At 42.1% G+C, this 20081-nt stretch overlaps 1 protein-coding gene across 1 annotated transcript in view; it reads right to left on the bottom strand.

Moving 5' to 3' along the window:
- Positions 1-524: 524 nt before the first annotated feature.
- LOC308635929 (myosin-13) overlaps positions 525-20081 on the bottom strand; it is a 55114-nt gene continuing 35557 nt past the window's right edge. Inside the window, exons 24-38 of the mRNA XM_081270819.1 lie at positions 19295-19537; positions 17076-17252; positions 14963-15108; positions 14763-14853; positions 13564-13953; positions 10170-10296; positions 9963-10081; positions 7975-8171; positions 6767-6950; positions 5609-5774; positions 4832-4956; positions 3425-3733; positions 3148-3351; positions 1086-1211; positions 525-815 (exon numbers count right to left, since the gene is read on the bottom strand). Of these exons, the coding sequence (XP_081126945.1) occupies positions 540-815; positions 1086-1211; positions 3148-3351; positions 3425-3733; positions 4832-4956; positions 5609-5774; positions 6767-6950; positions 7975-8171; positions 9963-10081; positions 10170-10296; positions 13564-13953; positions 14763-14853; positions 14963-15108; positions 17076-17252; positions 19295-19537 (2880 nt within the window). The 3' untranslated portion in view covers positions 525-539. The remainder of the gene's footprint in view (positions 816-1085; positions 1212-3147; positions 3352-3424; positions 3734-4831; positions 4957-5608; positions 5775-6766; positions 6951-7974; positions 8172-9962; positions 10082-10169; positions 10297-13563; positions 13954-14762; positions 14854-14962; positions 15109-17075; positions 17253-19294; positions 19538-20081) is intronic.

Genomic DNA, 20081 nt, shown 5'->3' with positions numbered 1-20081 from the left:
AACTTAGAAAAGTTGGGAAGAGAAAGAGACCTAGGAGTGGGAGACAAAGGGAGACCATAGACTACAGGATGGACCATCATTCATCAAAATGAATCACAGTCCAAAATGTAAATTATAATGAAATGTGTATTTTTCTGATTATAAAGTGAGTTTTTCTCACTTAGGTGCATAGATCTGAGTCTGCATGAAAAACAGAAAATGAGTATTAAAAGATATCATCCCACTACAGATACCAAGGTATTAGCATATCAAAATGTACTTGTGGCAGGTTGTGGTGGCACACACATGTAATACCGGTGGCTCAGGAAGCTGAGATAGGAAGATTGTGAGTTCAAAGCCAGCCTCAGCAAAAGTGAGGCGCTAAGCAACTAAGTGAGACTCTGTCTCTCAGTAAAATACAAAATGGGGCTGGGGATGTGGCTCAATGGCTGAGTGCCCATTTGTGTGTGTTGGGGTACAGGGAAAGGTCAAAGAGAATATGTAGAAATTTGGCTCACAGGGACTTTTGGAAATAGTCCCGAAGCTATCTTTTCAGTCTATCAGCAGCCACTTTTGTACCAGATAAATTTCTGGATCATGGTTTTGCCTGAGGCAGCTGAACTGGATATCATTTCAAGAGCCAGAATCCTCTCAAAAGAACTTACCCTGGCCTCCAGTTTCTGGATCTGCTTCTTGCCACCCTTCAGGGCCAGCTGCTCAGCCTCATCCAGACGGTGCTGCAAGTCCTTTACCGTCTGTTCCAAGTTCTTCTTCATCCGCTCCAGGTGGGCGCTGGTGTCCTGCTCCTTCTTTAGCTCCTCAGCCATCATGGCGGCCTGGTCAAGTTCACAGGACATATTAGTGAATAATCCACCTATCCCTTCCCAGAGCATATGGATGATGCTGTTCAAGTTGGTCTTGTGCATCAGATTGAATCTCCCCTGCCTTACTGAGGCCAGTTATCATGTTCCATTTTGCCTCTTTAATGACTCCAGGAAGCCACCACTAACTGTACTCATAAGGAGATGAAACCTACTTGTCATGCCCTGGCCTGGAAGCCCCCTTTCTCCATTTCAAACAGCATCTGAAAAGAGAACAGTGCTTACATCCGTGATGGCCTTCTTGGCCTTCTCTTCTGCATTCCTGGACTCCTGGATGGAGTTCTCCACCTCTGCCTGACACTGAGCCAAGTCAGCCTCCAGTTTTTTCTTGGTATTTATCAGGCTTGTGTTCTACAAGAAAAATGAGATATCAGTGGTAAAGGTTTTATTTGAGCATATGAAACAATCGAAAAGGAGGTGGTCGGGTGGGTTAGTAAATAACTTATAATTATGTTCCATTTCTTGTTTTTCACATGGGTGGTCTGTTAGGTATGATTTCAGCTTCAATTGAACAGAAAGTCTTGAAACATATCCAAAACTGAACATCAAAAAAAAAAAAAAAATTGAGTCAATGATAAAGGTGGAATTTTGAATATTTAGGATAGATTAGTCAATAAAAGGCAATGGAACAAGGAAGTTGTTGATAGATATAACTACACATCACATGAAAAATAATCCTAATAATCAAAATGTACCTTAGATAGAATTGAAAGGATAATAACAAACTAAAAAATATTTACAACATATATTATGGAAAAAGTATTCTCTTCCTTATGATATAAATAAGATGAATCAATAAAAGGGGCAAGGAGTACAAGTAGGAAAAAACACACAGGAAGAAATACAACATACAATAAAATGATGAATCGATTCACTTTGCTAGTAATAAATACTAAAATTCCCAATGAAGTATGCTCCAACAATAAAACTGATGATGATTCAAGAAATAACAGGGACTTTTCAGAATTGGTAGAAAAGAGCCCTCACATCGTTTTCTAATTGGAATAAAAATTGAGACAACCTTGTTAAAGAGCAATTTACAATGTATTATGAATAGCTTTATTGTTCTGACCCTGAAATTTTATTTCTAGAATTTTATTTACTTCCAGAAATATCAAGACAATAATAATAGTAGATGTATATGAAAATTTAGTTATGAGCACATTTGTAACAATGGTCTTTCTAATCATAAAAATTTTATTGGGAACCATCTAAATTAACCAACCACAGAGGATTGATTAACGTGCCATATTATAGCACTGTAGTAGCCTGTTTTCCCGACATTAAAAACCATATCATATATGTCATGATCATTGTATTGTCTTGAGCAACCAACAAAAAAAAAAACCACCATATCATAGATGATTTAAAGAGGTAGAAATAAGTTCATGACACATTATTAAATGAAAGCAATAGGTTACAAAAGATCAAACATAGTTTTATCAAAAATGTGTTTATGTAATTCACAAGGGCCTAAGAATAAGATACCCTGAAATGTTAACAATATGGTTGATTTTATTTCTTCTGTGTGTCTGCTCATATTTTCTGTTTTATAACACAAGCAACTTCTTAAAACTTTCATAAAAATGGTTATTTTGAAAGAAAATCCTAATATTCTCAGATTTCAGCTTAAATGGTATAGGCTAAGCATTTTAATTCAAACACATGAAATCTTGAAATCTGAAAAGGATCCAAAATTCAAAACCTCTCACAACCAGTGGAAAATTCCACACTTAACCTTATGTGATAAGTCATTGTCAAAACTCAGGCACCCTAAACAGAATCTATAGAAGTCCCTTCAGGCTATGTGTACCCAGTGAAAATAAAACAAAATGAGTTTCATGTTTAGATTTGGGTCCTATCCCCAATATATCTTATTATGTATGTGCCAATCTTCCCAAATCCAAAACAACCTGAAATCAGAAATATGTCTAGTCCCAAGTACTTTTGGATAAGGGCTACTTAATCTGTACTTCCTCTGTGAAGCCTTGCCCAGCTGCTTTAGGCAATAATATGATTCGTGCTTGCTCTGAATTCCCTTTAACATGCATGACCTTTTGTCTTTATCTTTGGATACAAGAAAGCTCAGGAATCTGTCAATCAAGAGTTCAAGTTTACCTGGCAGTTTTAACCATTACTTTGGGAGGAGTAGGGCCTGGGCTCTACTTGCTCCCATGATGAACCTTGAGCAGAGGCACGTGGAGGAGGTAGTGCAGAGATACCTGGGCTTGCGGGAGGCCCTACCTGCGCTCCCAGTGGACCTAGAGCCTGGCGCAGGCGGACGCACCTGGGAGTGCAGCAGCTGCACTCGGTCGCTGGCATCCAGCAGTTCTTGTTCCGACAGCCTGCGGGTCCTCTCTGTTTGCTCCAGGGCCACCTTCATCTCCTCCAGCTCTTCCTGCAGGAGACCATTCCTGCGTTCCACGATGGCTAGCTGCTCCTTGAGATCCTCATTGCTCCTTACAGCATCATCCAAATGCAGCTGGGAATCCTACAGGGGAAACCAGGAGTGAAGGCAGAGCCGCAGGGCAGGCTGAGGGAGCATGGGAGCGGGTGGTGCTCACCTTGAGCTGGCCCTGGACCGTGCGCAGGTGTTTCTGGGTCTCCGCCACCTGGCGGTTGGAATGACCTAGCTGGATCTCCATCTCGTTGAGGTCTCCCTCCATCTTCTTCTTAAGCCTCAGGGCGTCATTCCGGCTCCGGATTTCAGCATCCAGCACGCTCTGCATGGCCTCTGTGGCTCGCTGGCTGTTTCTTTTTAGCTGCTCAATTTCTTCATCCTTCTCAGTAACCTTGCGGTCAAGCTCGGATTTTACCTGGCTCAGCTCTAGCTGGACACGCAATATCTTGCTCTCCTCGTGTTCCAAGGAACCCTAATTAGAAAAAAGGAGCAATTGGGAGTGCTGTGGGCATCACCTCTCGAATTGACCTTTCTACCCCCATTGTAGTAAAATGGATATTTTTATACCCATTTCACAGATGAAGGGAACAATATTCAGAGGTTTGAGTATTTGACTTGCCCACAGATATCCCTAATGTTGGGATAAAACTTTATATATTGAGCATCCTTTGGAATTAATAAAAAAGATGATGGGTTTCTGTTTTAATAATAATCATAATTCAAATAAAAATTCGATGGTGGGTATCTATTTTAATAATAACTATAATTCAAGAGCTATTTTCTACAATGACAGGGTAAGTGCTTTTCTGTTATCCTGTGTTCGTTCAAATTTTCCTAGAAACATCATCACCAATTGCCCTGCTCTGGACATGACCTGATCTGGTGTTTAGAGGGGCTTTGGGCTGGTTACATACTCTCTTTGTAGCATCTGTAAAATGGATAAGAATAATATATCTACACTAATCATTTGTACACACACGTATAACACACAGGTATAGATACATATATGGATAGATACGCATACACATAGGTACCTATACATATGTATATATAATGTACACAAAGGTCTGTTGTGAGAATTAAATGAATTATACAAGTAAAGGACTTAGAACTGTGCCTGGCCCATAATAAATTGCATACATGTTAATCATTATTATGGATCCAGGGCTCATAAATTTGAACTTTACATCTGGCTCTATTTTTGATGATTTAAGATTCTTAATAGTCAACGATGTTGTGCACAACCCTAAGTTAAACATAAAACTGAAGGATTCTGAGCTGGCTTTCAGAATGTTTGCTGATTGATTTTTTTGTTTTGCTTCTTTCAAGGAAGATATTGAGGACACAATGAACACACTTATTTTCCAAAGAGGACATGTGCTAGAGAGGGTACTCGGGAGACCATGCCACAAAGCTTAGCTTTTTCAGCCCCAGGAAGGGTTGAATGTTCTTCCCAACAGGGACTCAATGCCTCCTGGCAGGGAGGCACCTCTATGGGTGGACAAGGGCATCCTTTCAGATTCCTGTTTTCCTGAACTTCCCAGTGCTGTATTCCAGACAAGGCACTTGCCTCTGCCTCTTCCAAGGCAGCCTGGAGATCGGACTTTTCCTGCTCCACTTGCTTCTTGGTCTTTTCTACTTCCTGGAGGTTCTTGCCAGTTTCTGCAATCTGCTCAGTTAAGTCAGAAATCTCTTCTGCAAAGGACAGGCTTGATTTAGGCTGTTGCAACAGACTCTAGCTTATAGCATAGCTACGCTTTTGCCAGGCAATTTAGGGGTTGGCAGCTCACTCGTGACATTCACATAGGAGAGAATACAGGGAAGCCATTCAGATGAGGTGTCGGTAAGACCAGATGTGTTGTCTCACCTGAGCTATGCAGAAGGGTGAGCGACAAGGATAGAACACTTTAATAAATCCTAAAACTTTACAAAGAATGCAACAGGATCACCGAGAGAACCAGGAAATGCATAAGCTGGCAGAAGCTTTAGAAAGCACTGGATCTTGGTCTTCTAATTTTATAGGGCAAAAGTCTGAGGTCCTAAGGGATTTAGTGACATGCACAAAGATGCAAAGCCACTAAGAATCCCTGAAGGGTCTTTTTCTCTGAAAGAGTGGGCATTGTAACCCATTGTGCCTTCAGTTCTTAAAAATAAAACTAAGCTGCTCCTAAGCTGATCTTATGCTCATTAAAGGCACAAGACCTGGGGCCCATTGAGCAAATGGGATGCATGTTGGGAGAGGATTTGGTAGAGTAGTGGGAGGGAGGAGGCTGTGGGCAAATCGGGGAAGGGGATGGCAGGAGGAAAAGAGGAAATATTACACAGCTGGGGCCCCAAGAGAGCTCACCTTGCAGATTTTTATTCTCCCGCTTCAACGTCTCTAACTGTTCCACCACCTCTTCATAGGCGTTCCTCATCTTGAAGATTTCAGTACTAAGCGACCTGGACTCTTTCTGAGAGGCTTCCAGCTCAGCTTGACTCTCATCCAGTTTTTGCTTCCATTCTGCAAGGACCTGGGAGATGATAAAGGGCCATGTGAGAAGCAGAGGGGGCTGGGGGAGTTGAAAGTCTGCTCAAACAAGGGCTATTAGTAATGCCAAGGCTTCCATCTTTCATCTTTGGGGGTCAAAGAAGAGGAGGGGTCCTGCTCTGGACCACTGGCTACAATCTTTGCTTTTCTGGATTCTTTTATTATTTATTTATTTTGTAGTCCTAGGGATTATTACCAGGGGTACTCTAATATTGAGCTATATCCCTGCTCTTTTCATTTTTTATTTTGAGAAAGGGTCTTTCTAAATTTCTCAGTGTGGCCTCAAAACTTGCAATCATCCTGCCTCAGCTTCCCAAGTAGCTGGTATCACAGGCATGCACTCTGGTGCCTGACCTCTGCTGGATTCTTAAAGATACAGATTGAGTATCCTTGATTTTAAATTCTTGGGAAAAGAAGTGTTTCAGACTTCAGATTCCTTTGAATTTGGTAATGCTCATGTGTGTATGTGTGTACATAAATTTCACTATATACATAAATCTCATTTTTATATCTGTATAAAATGAGATTTATTGGGGATGAGGCCGAAGTCTATACACAACATTTATTTGTGTTTCATATACAGCTCATACACTTGGCCTGAAGGTAATTTTATACATTTTTAGTTCATGTGCATTTTAATTGCAACATATCACATGAGGTCACTCTGAAATTTTTTCACTTGGGACATCGTATTAACGCTCAAAAATTTTTGGACTTTGGAACACTTTGGCTATTTGGATTAGGATATTTGGATTACCTGTATTATAATCTCAATATAATCTGAATTAGCTCTGACTAAAACTAAAATTCCCTTCAGAGGGACTGTCACAAAAGTAAAGAGAGACTCAGAGTCCTCCAAACTGAGAATTAATGTTCTAGCTGGGGGCCTTGTCGAATGTGGGTGCATCTTCTCACATCCAAATGTGAAAGCCTGTCACTCTGACCACCACCTCCATTAATCGGTTGGGGAAGGACCTTATCGAAGTTCCTCTGCTTCTTGTCCAGAGTGGCGCAGGCTGTGTTGGCTCGCTCGAGGTCCAGCATTAGGTCATCCACTTCTCCCTGAAGCCTCTGCTTGGTTTTCTCCAAGGAAGCACACTTGGAGTTTGCAGTCTCTGTGTTCTCCTCTGCCTCCTGGAGCCTCTGGGCCAATTTCTTCCTAAGAGAACCAGATGTGTTTTTTTTTTTGTTGTTTGTTTTTTTCCTCCTTGTCTTGGCAAAAGTGGGATATTTCAGAATGTAACTTGTCAGGTTGAAAAAGAACTGTCTGGAAGGGATTGAGCAAGACTTAGCATTTGAGTGGAAAGGATCCAAGTACAGTTATGTATCACATAATGACATGTCACAGAGCACATACAACTGGGGTTCCATGAAACTGTAATGAACCTGAAAAATTCACATCTGGGAACATGGTAGCCATTGTTATATGTAGTGAAATGCATTACTTCGTATGTTTATGGAAATGCTGTTATAAACAAACCTACTGTGCTGCCAGTCATATAAAGGTATGATACATATGTTTATATACAGTACACAGTACCTGATAGTGAAAAAAACAATTCTGTTAATGATGTATATTTTTATTATACTATACTTTTTGTGTGTGTGTGTGTGTGGTGTTGGAGATTGAACCCATAGCCTTTGCATGCTACGCAAGCTCTCTGCTGCTGAGCTACACCCCCAGACCTATTTTATCCTTGTTACTGTTTTTTTAGAGTGTACCCCTTCTACTTATTAAAAAAAAAGTTTACTGTAAAACAGTACATCCCATGATGCCATCATTCATCTTGTGTTTACCATGGATCTTGATCATATCAAGAGGACATATTAAGTGATTGGCCTATATCATCTAGGTTTATGTAAGGAAATCACAGGATGTTTGTACAGCACAGAAATTGCCTCATGATTTGTCTCTCGGAACTTATCTCTGTCATTAAGCAACATGATTGTATCTCTGGAATAATCCCCAAATGCTTGGTGACAAAGAAGGTCCCTAAGAAGCTACCAAGGGGGCCAGATGAAAGAGTTCCCCACAAGAAAGGGGGAGACCCCAAGAGGATGGGGAATGATTATCTGAATGGTTAAGAAACTGTAACAAGAGAGTCTCTCCAGGTAGGAAGTCCTCTCTGCCTTTAGGATGTGTCCAGGGGTCACCTCTCCTATTGTAACCTTAGGGCCCATACTTGGCCTCCTCCAGCTCCTCCGTGCGCTGGATGGCATCCGTCTCATACTTGGTCCTCCACTGGGCAACCTCACTGTTGGCCTTGGACAGCGCCCTCTGCAGCTCGGCTTTGCCTTCCTGCTCCTCCTCATACTGCTCCCGCAGCAGGTCACAGTCATGGCGGGAGGACTGCAGGGCGTGGGCCAGGGCATTCTTGGCCTGGGAATTACAGTGGTGACAAATTGCAAAAAATATATGATTCTTTCCCAGATTAAGGTATTTTTCATTGAAATAGCTTTTCCCTAACTAGGATCATTCCCATACTATTTTCAAAACATTTTGCCATATCAGCATATCACCTGTTTAGTTTTCTTAAGTTTGCTTTTTAATTATATTTGACTATTCCACAACAGCCAGGAGAAAACCACTAACATTTGCCATAAACAGCAGGTAACCATAAAAACAAATGCAATGGAAATAAAGCAATATTATCGCTGCTTATCTTGGCACTGTCACCTGCTATGACTCTGTGTCTAAAGCCTTCTTTTTATTGCTTGATAAAGTAAACAAGCAAATTCCAAAGATTTGTCCAAATTGAGACCTTTTTCCTGGACCTCATCAGAAGGATTTTGAAACAGAATTAAAAAGGGAACAATTTTCTCACTACTTGATGCAATGTTATTGAATGCTATAACCAGGAGAAATCTGAGAGCATCTTTTGGTGTCATCAGGGGGATTTGTCCCCACACTGGGGACTGTAGAAATGGGCTGCACTGTTTCCAGGGCTCCACCTCCTGTTTCAAGTGAGACAGGACATGCCCAGAGGTCTCTTCACTCACTCACTGTCATCTGGATAGGGTGAAAGTTTAACTCAAGATTCTATGATGGTTGCGAAACACCCTCTGGTGCTACCATCAAAGAAAAGAGTTCTGTTGACCTGGTGCAGTAATTTGTATATTCTTTTCATCATTTTAAAAAACACAGTATGATATGTCAAGATCATTGTACTGTCATGTGTAACTAATTAAAACAAATAAAAAATAAAATAATTAGTTGAAAAGAAAACAATTATATTTTCAAACTAAAAAAAAAAAACAAAAAAACACAAACTGCAAAACACTACCTAAGAAGGAAAACTTACTGCTGTTGTTTTCTGGCTAAAGGAGAGCCTCATTCCTATAGTAGACCTTCTCATTACTTGTTTGGAATCTGGTTCTCACCATTCCCTGCCCCCCTTTAGTCTACTGAAAACCTTTACCGGGAATAGAAATATGGGAGGTAAGTATAACATTTGTTCTTTTACAGAAGGGAAAAATGGGGGCTTGGAGAAATTTCTAAAAGATTGCCCTATAGGTCATGACCAGTGCACATAACCCCAGCTTTCCATTTATGCAGTTTTGTGGGCTTCTGGATTCCTATTCTAATAATTGAACACACATCATTAGCATTTACTGAACATCTACTATGTGTATTGTCCTACTAGGACTGTACCTACTGAGTGCTACTAGGGTGATGGAAAATTATTCTGGCTCTTTAGGAGTGAAGGATAATGGGGAAACATGTATTATAAACACAAGTGTCTAGATTCTGGAATCGAGGATATGACTATCTCAAGGGTATCCCCCAGACCATATAGTCTTTTGGGAGAAAGGGTACTTAGAAGTAGGTGTTATAGGTGTAATGAAGAATAAACAGGAAGAATTCCAAGGGGCTTGGATGAATCATTGGGCAGAGGTGAGCAAATTAGCACAGTGATGGTGGGGATGAGATGCTCCCAGTTGAAGAGGGAAATTTATTTAACCACCCTGTAGAGGATAAAGGTGCCCGGAGATGAGAAAGGAGATCCAATGTCAAGGTACTTAAACTTTAAGGAGCAGGTTCCCACCATATTACAAGGCAGACTTTTTAATGTAGCTCTGCCTTCAACCTGCCTAAGTGAAGGGATTGTGCTCCCCAGCTTCTCAGGTTCTGTCTTCTGTGATGTGGCAATTCTCAAAGAGGTGTCCTTACCTTGGTTTCTTCTTCTAGTTGTCTCTTAATCTCCTCCAGCTGCTGAGTGAGGGCCTGCTTGCTTTTGGTCAGCTGTGAAATCAGAGACTCCTTCTCTTCCACTTGGTGGCTCAGCTCCCCTACCAAACAGATGGGACCCCCGCATCAGCAAAGCCGACCGCCCTCCCCTGGGGCCTACCCAGACCCTACAGCCCTGACTGTTCTCACCATTCTGGGTCTGCAGTCTTGCCTTCTGCATATTCAGATCATGGATTAGCTGGGTCTGTTGATCATCCTTGGCTTTGATCTCATTAAATTGATCTTCCACAGACCGGCACATTCTTTCCATGTTACTCTTGGGGGGTGGTGTGAGAGTAGGAGATAAAGGTCAACACAAATGGCAAAAATGGCTTTCTGGTACTTGATATTGAACTGGACAGTTTGATAATTTGACTTCTTATTAGGTAAAATAATATAACGGAAAAGATAAAGGTCAGTTTAAAAAATCATAATCAGATCAGAATTGCCTCATTTTTATTTGTGATTGCTGCTTGATGACCAGTAACCTGGAACAGTGGTTTTGGTAAGGACATATTTAATGATTTATATGCAAACTTCTGAGAGGATGTCACTCAAAGAGACTCTGAGATTCTTGGAATATAAGTAATTCTGTTGGTAGGTGAATGGTGTTTGTGAGCCATGTGTTCATGTGGCTCTGCTGAGGGTTTCACTGAATAATATACACGATTCCCTGAGGTGACTTGGAGGGGTTCACCTTTGTAAAGTCTGATTGGCCTATATTTTGGTGAAAATTTTTCAGCAACCTCATGTATAATGCAGACCTCTTTCCTCCTCCTCCCACACCATAAAATGTAAAATAAATTGAGCATAAGCTTTTCCTTAGCCTGGGGAGCATATGATGGCAGAAAAGACAGGGATATTATATCCCAAAGGAGACCTCCAAGCACTCTGAATCTCTGAGAAGATGACATACACATGTAAAAGAATTCCATCAGGGGGAGTTGGAAAGGGGAAGGTAACACACAAGGAGAAAAATCAAAGAATACAATAACTTAAAAAAATATAAAGTAATAGGAAATGCCCCTCCCACTGGATTTGAAAATCAAGAGCCGAGAGCAAAAAGCAATTCTGGTGCGAGTGAAGCTGTAAGAAAGGCAGTGTATGGCAGGTGCTGGAGTTTCTTCTAACTCGCCTGACCCTGTAACCAGCTCCAGTCAGGGAGTACTATGGTTTGGATGTGGTTTGTCCTCACAGGGTTCATGCACAGAAAGCTTGGTGCCCCGTGTGGCAGTATTGAGAGGTAACAGGACCTTTAAAGAGGTAGGGCCTAAACCAAGCACGGTGGTACATGCCTGCAATCCCAGTAGCTTGGGAGGCTGAGGCAGGAGGATTGCAAGTTCAAAGCTGGCCTCAGCAACTTAGCAAAGCCCTGAGCAACTTAGCAAGACTCTGTCTCCAAAAATAAACTCCCAAAACAACAACAACAAAGAAAGGGCTGGGGATGTGACTCAGTGGTTGAGCACCCCCTAGATTCAATCCCTGGTGGGTGGAAGGAAGGAAGGGGGGAGGGAGGGAGACAGGGAGAAAGGAAAGAAAACGGTAGGGCCTAGTGGGAGATAATTAGGTCATGAGGAGCCCATCCTCAGAAGGGAGTAATGCTAGTCTGGAGAGATTTAATTAGTTCCCATGAGAATGGATTATTATAAGAAGCCTGGCACCTGAGTGTCTCTTCTGCATGTGCCTCTCACCACTCTAACATATGCTCCTGCCATTGCGATGCCATCTACCATGGGGGCTCTTAGCAGTGCTGAGAAGATGCCAATGCTGTGCCCTTGAACCTTCAGAACTGCGAGCCAAATAAAACCCTTTTCTTTATCAAGTGTCCAGTCTCAGGTATTTTGTTATAGGAATGGAAATGGGCTAAGACAGAAAGTGAGGAAGAAATCAAGAGAAATCACAGGGAAGTCTGAACCATACCCGAAACAGGGATAGAAAGAAGCTCCATAGGAACCACCTCCCCCCACCATTTTTTCTTGATGAACACCTTGACCTTCTGGGAATCCCTCTGTGGAAGACCCACACTTCACTGTTGCTTCTTCTAACCCAGCCAAACAGTTCCAAGAATAGCTCAGCACACCTTGAAATGAGGACACTCCTGAACGGAGGAGCACACATAGCTGCTCTTTGAGAGAAGCTTTACCTGAAGTCATATGCAGAGGTGGATTACTATGCAGCTGATGAAGTTAAGCTTCAGGGCACTCATCTGCATGGGCCCCGGCGAATTTAGGGAGCTGCAGTAAGTTTCAGGTGGGAAGGGGGAGCCCTCGCAAGCACAGTGTATTTCTCGGGAGGAATCTCTGGCAAATGGTCTAATGAGCTCTCAGAAGAAAGGAACCTGTTTTCTGGTTCTCTAATAATCTGCAACTTTTTTACTCTAAATAAATACTACCTTTCATATCTAATTTTCATAATTTTGCATACAGTTATCCCTCCTTATCTATGGGTTCCATGTCTTCAGATTTAGCCAACCACAGATTGAAAATATTTTTAAAAATTGCATCCCTACTGAATGTGTATAGTCTTTTATTTTTCTTTTCGTTATTCCCTAAACAACACACTGTAACAACTATTTACACAGCATGTACATTGTGTTAGGTATTATAAGTAATCTAGAGGTAATTTAAAGTGTATTGGAGTTTGTGCATAGGATATAAGCAGATACTGTGCCATTTTTACTTGAGAGACTTGAGCTGTGGATTTGATATCCATGAGGGTCTTAGAATCCAATACCCCATAGACACTGAGGGACAGCAACTTTTTTTTTTTAAAGAGCCCCAACCCTTCCAAGTTTTATGTGCTTTAATTACCATAAAACCTGGATCCACCCATGCTCATGCTCATAGGCACAACTTCATATTGACAACGGGGTAAGAAGATGGTGTAGATGCCTATAAATCCCCTATGGTACAATCCATTGATAGGTTAGTTCTAGAACATTCCAGATGGACTGGCGGCTTTCTGTAAGATTCAGGAAGGACCATGCCACTGTGAGGAGTGGTAGATCATTTGGTCAAGCTTGAATGATGCTGTGGTCTGCATGTTTGTGTCCCCCAACTCCCCAATTCGTATGTTAAAACTGAGTTCCCCGTGCAGTGGAGCTGGGAGGTGAGGCCTTCGACGAGGGATTAGGTCTTGAAGTTTTCACCTTCCTAAGGAATTAGTGTCCTTATCAAAGAAGCCATAGCTAGCTCCCTTCCTCTTCTGCCATTGAGGACAGGGTGGTAAGGTACCATCTTTGAAGCACAGAGTGAGCCCTCACTGGACACTGAATCAGTCGGCACCTTGATTTTTGACTTCCCAGTCTCAGAACTGTGAGCAATAAATGTCTGACCCTTAAATAAAGTGTCCTGCCACTTAAATATCTGTTGTATATAAATTACAGCCCAAATGGAGAAGACACACATCTTAAATGAATTTGAGAAACTGAGAGCAAACAGAAGTGGGGGAGAGGGTCTCAGTACAGAATATGCAGTACGTTTGGGGACATGGCCACGGGACAGGAGAACTTAGACTTAGCTGCCTTACTTGGCCAGTCAGGTACCTTGGACTTGGAGACTGTCTCGATGTTGCTTGCCATGTCATCGATCTCCATCTTTAGCTCACTCTTCTCCTTTTCCAGCTTCTGCTTGACCCGCTGCAGGTTGTCAATCTGCTCCCCGAGTTCGGCCACAGTGTCTGCATGCTTCTTCCTCAGGGTGGCAGCTGTGGCTTCATGCTGCAGGGTGGCCTCCTCCAGGTCCCTGCGCAGTTTCTGGAACTCAGCCTCCCGCTTCTTGTTCATCTCAATCTGGGCTGAAGTGGCTCCACTGGCTTCTTCCAGCCTGTCGCTGATCTCCTCCAGTTCCCTGGCCAGGTCTGAGCGTTGCTTCTCAATCTTGGCTCTGACCGTGTGCTCTGCTTCGATTTCTTCCTCCAGCTCTTCTGTGCGGGCCTAAAAGGGTCAGCGTATCAGGAATGTTGTTTTGGGAGGGAACAACTCAACTTTGTGAGGGACTGAGTGATGAGGAATTGGCAGCATGTAGTTAAGAATACATTATAACACTGGGTTAGTGGAACAAAATTGGAAATAACCTAGGTGTCCATTAATAAGGGAGTGATCAAATCAATTGTGGACTTGCTCTAGAAGTCTATGAAGTAGTTAAATGCTGATCCATGCCTACCTACCCTGGATAGCGCCACAGAAAATAATGATCAATGAAATAAGTGAGTTACAGAATAATGTGCTCAGTATGAAAATTTTTATGCTAAAGATGCAAAGAAACAAAATATTGCATAAGTATATTCTATATATTTTCTTTGGATCTTAAATGTGCACAGACAGACTTAGCAAAAAATCCACCAGAGATCACTGGGCTTAGGAACAGTGGCAATGCTTCTCTATTAATAACATTTAGTTTTATTGGTCATATATTTTATTCTTTCCAAGGAAATATGTGTATGTTACTTAGAAAATTAAAATATTAATTTCAAAAATTAAAAGAAAAGTCAGTTGCAGTAGTGCACGTGTGTAGTTCTGAGCTACTCGAGAGGCTGAAGCAGGAGAATCATTTGAGTCCATGAGTTTGAGACCAGGCTGGGCAAAAAAAAAAAAAAAAACAAAAAACAAAAACAGGACATTTTCTCCAGCTTCCAATAGGAAGAAGAAAAGAAGCTCAAGGACCACAGGGGGAAAGAGCAAACAGGGGTGCAGGGGCACTTGCCAAGGGATTTCTGCAGTTGGGAAGGTTTTGACACTTTTACCTGTAATTCTTTAATCTTCTTTTGCAATTGCAAACTGTGAACTTGTTCATCATCGATTTTGGTTTGTAACTGACTGATTTCAAATTCCTTCCTGCAAGTAGATTTTTTAAAAAAATAAAAGAACATGAGATACAAGCTTTTTAAGGGTGGGAAAGTTGGCTTTCAAGAGCCAATGGAGAGGTAGAAGATAAAATAGCTACTTCTTCAATTTCTCTTCTGCTTGCTGCTTGTCATTTTCTAGATCCATGATGGACTCCTGGGACATTTTCAGGTCTCCTTCCAGCTTCCTCTTTGCTCGCTCCAGGTCTGCCCGCAGTTTCTTCTCCTGCTCTAGGCTGCCCTCGAGCTGGGAAGACATAGGCAGAAAGTATGGAACCCTGCTACCAAAATGAGCTCAGCCCCTTCAGTCAGTGCAGCCACACACCTGGCCCATGGCTTCCTGGGCTCCTGTAGGGTGCTGACCATAAGCACCTACCCTGGAAGGAAGCAAGTCTTCCCCTCTTGCCTCTTCTTGCAAAGAGAACCCTAGGGGATCCCTTGGTTGGCTCCTGGATGCTTCTTTCAGCCAATTCCCACTTGACCCTTTCTAGGACATATTCCCTGTAGGAGTCTGGCACCCATAGGTGGCTGTTCTTGCCCAGACAGGAACAAATGGGGGATTCTGTGAATGACACATGCAGGTCCAGATTGCACAACATACACCCCCCCCCCACTTATTCTATGCAACTGTTGGGGGGATTTGGGCAAGGACTTTGTGTGTGTGTGTACAAATAGGCACAGGGAAAGGAGGGAATGGGGGGAAAGCACACCTACTCTGGCCTCAGAAGAATATAAGAGACTTGGAAAAGTTCTAGACATAGTAGTGAAAAAAATTAGAAAACTTCAAACCTGGTTCTCATATTAAGAACAATAATGTCAAGCCATAGGATCAGCCTAGGTTTTGGTCAGCAGATGAATGGGTAAAGAAAATGTGATATACATACATGTGTGTGTGTGTGTGTGTGCGCGCGCGTGCTCATGCATTAATAGGTGTCCATTAATAAGGAACCGATCAAATCAATTGTGGACTTGCTCTAGAAGTCTATGAAGCACTTAAATGTGATCCTTGCCTACCATGGATAGCACCATGGAACATAATGATGAATGAAATAAGTGGAGTTTTACTCAGCCATAAAGAAGAATGAAATTATGTAATTTGCTGGTAAATGGATGGAACTGGAGATCGACATACTAAGTGAAATAAGCCAGACTCAGAAAGTCAAGGGTCAAATGTTGTCTCCCATATGTGGAAATTAAAGAGAGAGATAGAAAGAGGAATAATAATAATAATAATAATAATAATAATAATAATAATGGATCTCTGAAAATAAAAGGGAAAAAAGGGAGACCAATGAGACCAATAGAGGAGAGGGAGGGACAAGGGGAAGGTATGGGGAGGGACCAGGGAATGAAATCTACCAAATTCTGCTATGTACGTGTACAAATATACCACAATGGATACTGTTGGATATATAACCATAAAACACTGGTTAAAATAATAATAATAAAAGCAGAAGTGACCAGCAGAATAGAAGCATAGCAGGGGAGGGAGGGAGAGAGAAAGGGAAGTTAAAGGGAAATGAGCTTGACCAGATTATGTTTTGAGCATGTGGAGATATGGCATGGTGAATCCCCAGTTATATGTAATTGTAATGCACCAAAGTAAATAAATAAATAAATAAATAAATAAACAAACTTTGCTCTTAGCAAGCGAGAGAGAGAGAGAGAGAGAGAGAGAGAGACAGAGAGAGAGACAGAATATAAGAATTTACTATGATATGGAATATATTAATTTTCAGAGCCACAAATGGAACTAGTGTTTCTGTGGCTAGGGATTGAACCTAGAACTTTATATACACTAGGCAAGTGCTTTACCCCTGAGCTACACTAGCTCCAAATGGAACTAGTTTTAAATAATTTTAGAACAGGATTGGAGGTTTTGGAACCCAAATGAGCTACAAGTGGATGGTAATAATGATGAAGATGATGATGTAATAATAATATTAGCAGCCAAGGTCTTACTCAATTTTTCTATGTGATGAATTTTCCATGGAAACCTTGCAAGGTAAAGCTATTTGTGATCCCATTCCATAGGGTGAAAATGGAGGTTCACAAGGTTAAGTGACCTGGTCATTATGCCAGAATTGTTTGGGGTGAGGCCAAGGCTGAACCCGGGGTTCTGATTCGAGGACTGGAATCCCCCCTATCATGTTAATCCCCTCTCTTGCCTGCACCTCCACCAGTAACAGTTGCATAGGAGTCAGATGCACTTACATCGTCTATTTGCTGTTCCAGCTTGATATTTACTTTGATTAGACCATTAACTTTATCTTCTTCGACCTGCAGATCATCCAGTGTTTGCTGATGGGCTTCCTGTAGTGATTTCTTTTCTTTGGTCAGCTTGGAAATGTTTTCTTCAAGTGCTGTCATTTCTTCAGACAGATTCTTGACCTAGAGAATAACACCACCAATTTAATATTGAAACAATTAAACTCCAAGCTCCCAATAACAAATGTAATTGCTGTGTTGGGCGTGGTGGCGCATGCCTGTAATCCCAGCTGCTCAGGAGGCTGAGGCTGGAGGGTTACAAGTTCAAAGCCAGCTTCAACAACTTAGTGAGAGCCTATCTCACAATAAAACAATAAAAAGGATGGGATGTGGTTTAGTGATTAAGCATCCCTGATATCAATCCCTAATACAAAAAAAAAATGTGATTGTTGTCTCTCTTCCTCTGACTACTGCTTTTTTACTTCCTGGAATTGACAATCTCTCAGTTTTTTTTTTGTTTTTAGGATGAGGGCTCACTATGTTACTTAGGCTGGCCTTAAACTTTTGGGGTCAAGTGATCCTGCCTCCGCCTCCCGGTAGCTGGGATAGGAGCATGTGCCACTGTGCCCACACAGTCTCTCAGTTTTTAAAAATTTGCCTTGTTGCTCTCTGATGATGTCTCAGATTCTCCCATTAGAATTATTTCTTCAAGGAGCACATTCTATTTTATAACGAGGGACATTGTTAAAATGCAAATATGCTACTCTTAAGGGTAACATATCAATTTATATTCATTCGTAATGTATAATGCATCTGCAGGTATTTGCTAGGTTGGCTGATGGGGGTTTAGAATGAGGCAAGAAGGGAAGGAAAGGCATGAGATATTATGCAAGAAAATCCTGAGGGGAATCTGGTGTTGTTGGGGTGTGTGGTTAGGGTACTTTGCATAGAATTCTAAGGCATTAAATAAAATTGCTTTCCATGTACACATCTTTCAAATCTGAGGTTGCCCTTTCTTGACCCATGAGTTGAATCTGGCCCCAAACATATTTTCTTTCATTTACAATTTTTGAAATGTTATCAAATTGGGGGGAAAAAGAAATTTCACATAAAATCTCAATTTCTGACTTCTTGTGGAAAATTAGAAGCTCTGGCCATGCTGGATAGACATTTCTACCTGATGGTAGTTGGCTGGTGATTAGTCAAGGCTACTATCTGTGGCCAGGGTTTACAGTCTCCACTCATTCCTATCAGTTTCAATTGTCTATCCCACATTGACACCGATTGTCAACTGCCATTGTCATCTCATATCCAGCAGACCTCATCCCTTACCCCCTCCTCATGGGTGACCGCTGTGGTGTGAATCATGCATGTGTTTTTACATATCTTTGCCACATGTATATTTCTGTCCTATGTGCATGTTGGATATTCCATTTTTCCTCATATTTCTCCCCACTAGTCCTAGGTATTTATTGTCCATTTTTGATGCCCCATGTGTGTGCACAAGTCTTTTGCTTCCCAAAGCTGCATGGTATTCCCTGGTGTGCATCCATCATGTTCTGCCTCTCTGTTCCCCCAGGGGTGGACCTGGATATTTCCTGCAGCTTCCCACAAGCAATGCTGCTATAAACCTCCTTGCATATGCTCCTGCTCCAATCTCCCTCCTCTTTACAGCGGGAAAGTGGGCACTGGTGGGGAGACGGGGGTGGGGTGGTGGGGGTGGTGGTGGTGGTGGTGCCCACTTTGTCCATCTGTGGACTGGTGGAAGACTTCCTTGGTCTGCACACCTCAGAATCTCTGAGTCGTAGAGTATGTGGTTCTTAATTCAATTTTGTAATTCCAAAAGACCTTCCCAAAGGCTGCATCTGTTTATAACCTGCCAGTAATTCATCAGGGTCCCTGTGCCCCACCTCCCTGCCAATCAGTCATTGGTATTATCTAGTTTTCTGCCTCCTTCATGATCTGTCTTGTTTCTCAGGCATTTTGGGTTTGCTATCCCTGTGCTGGGTGCTATGAGCAACAGAGATGAATATGAAACAACCTTCTCTCTTAAGAAAATGCTGGAAGTTTGTGGTACAACAAGGGAGAGTTGAGAAGAGCCTGCAGGTTGGAGAACAAGGCAGAGGGACCTAACTACCCTGCAGCTTGGCTCCTGCTCCAACCTCCCAGCAGGAAAGTGGAGACTGGTGGGGAGCTGGGGGCGGAGTGGTGGCAGTGGTACCCACCTTGTTCTCTGTCGCATGCTTCTCCTTTTCAACTTTTGTCAGGGTCAGCTCCAGGTCATCAATGTCTCTCTTGAGAGAGGAGCATTTGTCTTCCAGATTCCTTTTCTTGGCCACCAGGTCAGAATTCATCTCCTCCTCCTCTTCCAGCCTCTCAGTTAGCTCTTTGACTTTGGCTTCCAGTTGGATCTTGCTTTTGATGAGACCCTCACACCGTTCCTCGGCGTCCATCAGATTTTCTGTTTCCTGAAAGTACCGGGTCATTATAAGTTTCCATCAGTCACTTGGCAAGCCTTAGAAGGAAAGGGACTGACCCTCTAAAAGTCCATCTCCTGTATCTATGCCAAGGAGTGGTTGTGCACACACATACACACACTCACATACATAGGTACACATGCGCGCGCGCGCACACACACACACACACACACACACACGCCTACATATCATCCACATACTCTCTTTTAGACCACCAAGGATATCACTTATTTAAGAGACAGTCACTTAAAGTGACTCAAAAGAGTTCATGGAGTTCCAATTTCAGTTTATTTTATTTTATTTTATCAGGACTAGGGGTGAAACCCTGGGGCACTCTACTTCTGAGCTACATCCCCAACCCTTTTTATTTTTTTTTATTTTGAGACAAGGTCTCACTAAATTGCTGGGACTGACTTCGAACTTGCAATCCTTCTTCTCCCAGCCTCTTGAGTTGCTGGGATTACAGATGTATGTACAACATTCATTTTAAAGAATAAAGCCTCTAGAAAGTTGTCTGATTATTTCATGTTTCCTA

The sequence above is a fragment of the Spermophilus citellus genome (assembly GCF_964194105.1).
Source record: "Spermophilus citellus genome assembly, chromosome: 17".
Lineage (NCBI taxonomy): Eukaryota > Metazoa > Chordata > Mammalia > Rodentia > Sciuridae > Spermophilus > Spermophilus citellus.
Note: the sequence above shows the minus strand (reverse complement) of the source record. Positions and strands in the feature narration are given on the sequence as shown.